The sequence below is a fragment of the Mya arenaria genome, chromosome 1 (assembly GCF_026914265.1).
Source record: "Mya arenaria isolate MELC-2E11 chromosome 1, ASM2691426v1".
Taxonomy (NCBI): Eukaryota; Metazoa; Mollusca; class Bivalvia; order Myida; family Myidae; genus Mya; species Mya arenaria.
Genome location: NC_069122.1, coordinates 35,595,916 through 35,601,700, shown reverse-complemented (window position 1 = coordinate 35,601,700; position 5,785 = coordinate 35,595,916). Strand labels below are relative to the sequence as shown.

The 5,785-nt window shown below is 35.1% G+C and overlaps 1 protein-coding gene across 3 annotated transcripts; it reads left to right on the top strand.

The window, feature by feature from the left end:
- The first annotated feature begins 461 nt into the window (after positions 1-461).
- Positions 462-4,936, top strand: LOC128228093 (interferon alpha-inducible protein 27-like protein 2). Of its 3 annotated transcripts, XM_052939236.1 has the most exons (5): positions 462-527; positions 2,027-2,071; positions 3,725-3,926; positions 4,259-4,369; positions 4,589-4,936. In XM_052939236.1, exons 1-5 carry the CDS (start codon positions 465-467, stop codon positions 4,705-4,707), a joined length of 540 nt encoding a protein of 179 aa, XP_052795196.1. In that variant the 5' UTR covers positions 462-464; the 3' UTR covers positions 4,708-4,936. The 3 variants fall into 3 exon arrangements, 2 of the variants coding, with proteins under 2 accessions (XP_052795196.1, XP_052795280.1); XM_052939320.1 differs by lacking the exon at positions 2,027-2,071; XR_008259904.1 differs by lacking the exon at positions 2,027-2,071 and having other exon boundaries at positions 487-527; positions 3,786-3,926.
- The last annotated feature ends 849 nt before the right edge of the window (positions 4,937-5,785 follow it).

Here is a 5,785-nt window from a genome sequence, read left to right as displayed (position 1 = left end):
CTTCAATTGAAGAGTGAAACTTATAAAAACTACAAAAGCTTCAATACTTTAAAGGGTTTGATAGGAAAAGCTCTATGCGGTAGCATTACATTTGTCAGTCAACTGTTTTTGTGAAATATTTCTGACAGAGAAATTACATGGGCAGTGGTTTCCCATGTTAAAACCAAAAGCAGGGGATAGTGTAATGGTGACAAGGGGTTTTGCATACAAGACACGTTCGTTGAGAAAGATGCTAGGTTGAACATATCACCATTTTAGGACGGTATGAGGAATTGACTGACATTGAAGTGAAAATGACATATAGTATTTTAGCTAGAAGAATTCATGTCGAAACAGCATTTAATTTCGAAACGCTTATGACTATGTCGTCAGCAGTTTCTGCTTATACTATATAATCAGCTAACTGGTCAATAGTTTAGCACGATTTTCAGAAAGCATACGACCCACTATTTCAGCGATAAGAGATGCGTCTTATCGGAAACGTTTGCGTTTCAGTTAAATTAGAACAAAAAATAGGATACATAAAGGTGAGATTTTCCTTTTATACTTAAATAAAATTAACACAAATGTATTACCCTGTCAATCAAGACTTTGTTTTATATGCATTAAATTTATTTTTACGCGAAAAAAGGTCGTCTTATTAAGTTGATGCATATACACCGGATGTACGCACATTTCGGATGAATACAACACGAGATTTCTAATAATCAATGTTTTCCTGTAGTAATAACCACAGGTGCAATGCCCTGGACTCCCACTTTTTAAGTACACACGATACATGAATACCTCATTAATGTTTAGCTTCAAATCAAAATTCGTGGCTACTACTGTCTGAGATCTACTCCCGTACTGGTAACTACTAAAGTTCGCCGACCCTAGTTATTTGTTTTCCATTGATGATATGAAAACGAACAAGAATAACATCAAACACAAATGTGCAGCCCGACCGGGATTCCAACTGGGAATCACATCTCCCAAACAAGTGACCAGATTCCAACCGCGACATAAGCCTCCTCAAATTAAGAAATTCGTCCTGAAACCCCAGAGTTGTGTGTATTGAATTTTCAGAAAAACAATGAATACCAAAGTTTAATGCTATAAAAGGTAATATCCTGCTACGACATAATCTGCTCTAACGATCACCATAAAACTGTAACGATCGCTGTAATTATTAAGTCTAAAGCCGTCCCATAAAGCAATACACTCGAGTTTCAATCCGTGTTTATTTTACACATATGCCGCCATGTTAGAGAACATATCATGAGTGAGTATGCGAATAGTTCCCTGTTTGTATCAACGGTATAAAAGCGTTGCGTGCGTTACAATTATTTGTGTATACGAATAAAGGTTGGCATAAATTTCGTTGCCCGAAATGTCTGAATATTGTTTTGTTGAATCCGTGGGCTATGTGGATGGGGACGATGTGTGTGTTGGTGGGGAGGGAGGGTGACACGACTTAAGTCGTGTAGGAAAAACTACGAACCCTACCGCTGTGCTGCTATCGTGATTGTATACAATATATGCACGCTTTAAATTGATACTAGTAGTTTTAATTCAAATAAATTGAAACGTATGTGGCATAGTAAAATATATTTAAATACGCAAGTTAAGCTGTCAAGTGGTGTTAGTATGTCGAGTTATGACGAGACGTGTAACAATGGCGCCCATTTATGCTTCACATAAGTTTTGTGCTGTTATTGTTTTAATTGATAAGATTTCAACATCGTATGAAATCAACAAACCACCACCCCCACCACGACAAAATAGCAAAGGCTATATGACATCAGTAATTCCTAATTTGATTATCATATCGAATAAATGCAATTGTGTTTAATAGACCCGTGTGAAAGTGCCCATGGCGATAAAGGCCGAAAAGAGATATATCAGCCCAAATTAATTAAAATGGCAGATATATGGTTATTTATACATTAAATAAACGCCGAACAAGAAAGAAAGCTTTCGTACATTCATTCAAACATTATTTTAAATATACACACACTTAATAACAATAAATGACATATTGTAGACTGGCACATTTCAAACTATGGAGCTGCAAGGAACACCTAGCAACGTAAGTTTGACCCCAGTTTTATCAACGGGTACGCAGTAATTTATCTATGAAATCCATTCATGTAAAGCTAGCTCATTTTTTCCATGAAAAATATTGAGTTATTGTAAGCATTGGTGTTGTTGTCGGCTTCGACGGCCTATACAATATTAAACTTGTTCAAGATATTCAGATGAAACTTGGTACATATGTTGCCAGAGACAAAACGCACCAAGTTCACCAAAGCCCTTGTCTCTAGCTTTATATTTTGTTGCCTTTTTGTTCCATAGAAGGCTTAATTGCTAATTATATTCTGAACAAATATGACTGACAAAATTTGAATTTTATAATTATTAATTGTTTTAGAGACAACACTAAATGGCATTGGTGAGTATCGTTCCTATAACAAAATGATTGTGATTAGTTTTCTGCAGCACTACCAACTGCTAGGGGTGGGTTACATAGGCAAAGGCGTATTGCCATAAATCACGATAATTTCATCAGCGTATCGGTATACATTTTTGACCAAAAAAGAGCATTGATGTAAATAATTTCACTTACTAATTTTGATCACACTGTTCGGAAAAAAATGATAACGATATAACTCAATTATGTATGTACAATATGTATTCGTCATAACTTGATTTGCATCGGTATAGTGTGAAAGGTTTGTCTACACTGATGATTTCGCGATGAGCATAACTTTTGTAAAGTTTTCAGTAATAATTTAATTTGTAAAAATGTTTGACACGGAAATAAATTGAAGATAAACACAAGAATACAATCCATTAAAAATTGGCAAAAAATATCACATCACAAACGGAAATATTAATATCATTGGCCCTTCGTGTCAATATGTATCACTTATGTTTTGCATCCCGATACATCGGCTTATCGATCATATCCCATATCCTAATTAACTGCACGATAAAATATAAAATTACAAATGTACATCATTTTTGTTCAAAACGTCATTGGCTCTTAGGCGAGGTGTGACAACGAATTTTGAACATAACTTGATTCTTATTGGTCTACAAACAATTGTATCCACGAAAAATGTATACATTTCTATGTCCCTGAAAGCGAACATATTAAAAATCGCACTGACTGTCTGCTTTGCTGGGTTTAAGTGTCCGGGCGGTGACTTTGCAATGCACGGAGGTCCAGTTTCGAAAATCATAACACAACACTTTTTGTTTGCGTCATGTGAAAGACCCAGATACTCCTCACTTCGTCAACCCCGCACACACACACACACACACACACACGCGCGCGCGCGCGCGCGCACACACACACACACACACTTGAGATCAACCATCATGGCTTTTTACATATGCTCATTATATAATTAATTCAATACCTAGGCCACAAATGGAGAAACGTGTTATATTATAATATGAACTATTCATAAGAAGACGAAATATGGGGACCGGAATTTGTGTTTATTCTTAGATAATCGACAAACGCTGGTAGTAGTGAAGATCGTATATTTCCCTTTAAATTAAGGTGTCCTGTGTCTAAGTATATACCAAACTACTTGTGTAATTAACTATGCCTTTTTTCTTTTAACCCTTTCAAATTGTTCACAAAAGAAAATGGGATCAAGCGGCATCCGAATAGGCATGATGGTAAACAAGGTCTTTATAGTTAATAACTTATAAACAAATTCTTTTCCAGAACAATCCAACAAACAATAATTCACCGTCGTGGATTAATAATACTGCCCTGCCCTTTGCAGTCGCTGCAGCCTCGGTTGTCGTCGCTCCTATTGCTCTGTCCGCTGTAGGATTTGGCGCTGGAGGCATCGTTGCAGGATCTTGGGCAGCAAAAGGAATGTCAGCAATTGCGGTGTCGAATGGCGTTGGCGCCTCTGCCGGAAGTATGTTCTGTAGCATTTTTTTTCCTTGGAACACTGACCCAGTTTACCTGTTATATCATATTCACAAACAACATGTTTATAAGAACTGCTTGGTAAAAAGTTCGGAAGAGAAATATGGATCTGGTCATTTATTTCATGGGTCGGTATCCAATCCAAAGTGTATTTTGCCATAAAGCTCATTACATTTTCTATTTCATTTCGATTTTGTGCACATACAAACTACAAAAAAGCGTATTCATAAAAAATAATTCTCAATTTAAAAGGTGGAAAAAGATTAGTTTGGTCAATTAAAGGTCATTGAAAAGGCCATAACTGATGTTAAATTTCAAAAGGCTTCTTCGCGGCATGCCAGTCAGCAGGAGCGGTTGGAATAGCCAGCAATACACTGACGTGGATCGGGGCATTATCCGGATCAGTAACAGCTGCTGTACAGAAAGCAATAAGTAACCTTTAAAAAGAGTACTTGTTTAAAACTTTAATCTGTTAAAACGTCACTTATGTCAAAAGATATGTTGTTTTTATTTTTTAAACTTAACCCTTAATTGAAGTATAAGTATATATCACCAAATATGGAAGATTTTCTTTACTTTACGTGCAGCAGCATAGCGTTTGTTCTTACATGACTTACTTGTTGCATTCTTCATTCTTTTTCTCACTTTCAGATAACAACAAAGGTAACGGGACCAACGGTGACACAGAAGAAGACGAGGAATCAGAAGAAATGATGAGGAGAAAGGAAGTGACGAATCATTTAATAAAATGTAAACATGTTAAATACTAAATAATGACACAAGATCTGCTGCACTCTTCTGATTATATGGGTTATTTACAACCATAAACATTTCTTTCAAATGACAATAATTGTTTCTTATTTAATAAAAAGTAATCATGTAAAATACTAAATAATGTCACAAGATCTGCTGCACTCTACTGATTATATGGGTTATTTACAACCATAAACATTTCTTTCAAATGACAATAATTGTTTCAAGGGGAATAGTAATGCGCTAGAAATGAAAATAAAATATTAACTTTTATAACAAATTTGTTATGTTATATTGTTTTACATAAGTAGCCATTTTATAAAAACATGGACAGCTTCAAGTGTCATGCTAGATCCTATATGTTTTATAAAGCTAGCATTAGTATTATGTAAGATCCTGTATGTAATGGTGCTAGCCGGGTTACTCTGGGTGGATGTATGCATATAAACGGTTACATGCGACTTTTAATTGTACAAACTGCTATATAATTTAGAAACAGAAATTTGCTCCTCAGATATAATTAGACATCAATGGTTTATAGCTGACTTTGAATTCATTAATACCTTACCGATTTAGTCGACTGTTTATTTTCTCAGTCCGTCCGTCTTCAATTGTTACCTATTTGTACCTTCTACAGCAATCAGTTATCAGTTACAGTTTCATGACATAGGGAATTCACGCAATCAACTAAATATAATGTATTGCCGAGGAGCAAAATTCAATATAGTTATTATCCAACTCCTTAGACATGCAGTGATTCCATTCAGTTAATTAATCAATTAAGTTTACAGTCCTATCGAATCACTTAGATTCTACTCTTAAATTTAAGATTGATATAAGTTGTTAATTGAATATGGTGGCCCCATTCAAAAACAATACAAGTCAATTTTACAAAATACTACCTTATTTGAACATTTATTACTGATAACACAACAATATATGACTAATTATCATAAAAACGAGACATTTTGGTGAACGATTGTTTCCCTTTATTTGTTTCTTGATGGTGTCGACGGTAGCTAGAGCCGGCATAAATTTATTGGGTTCTGTTATTTTGCCAAGTAATAACAACCAGCCTGCAATAAATATCCAAGA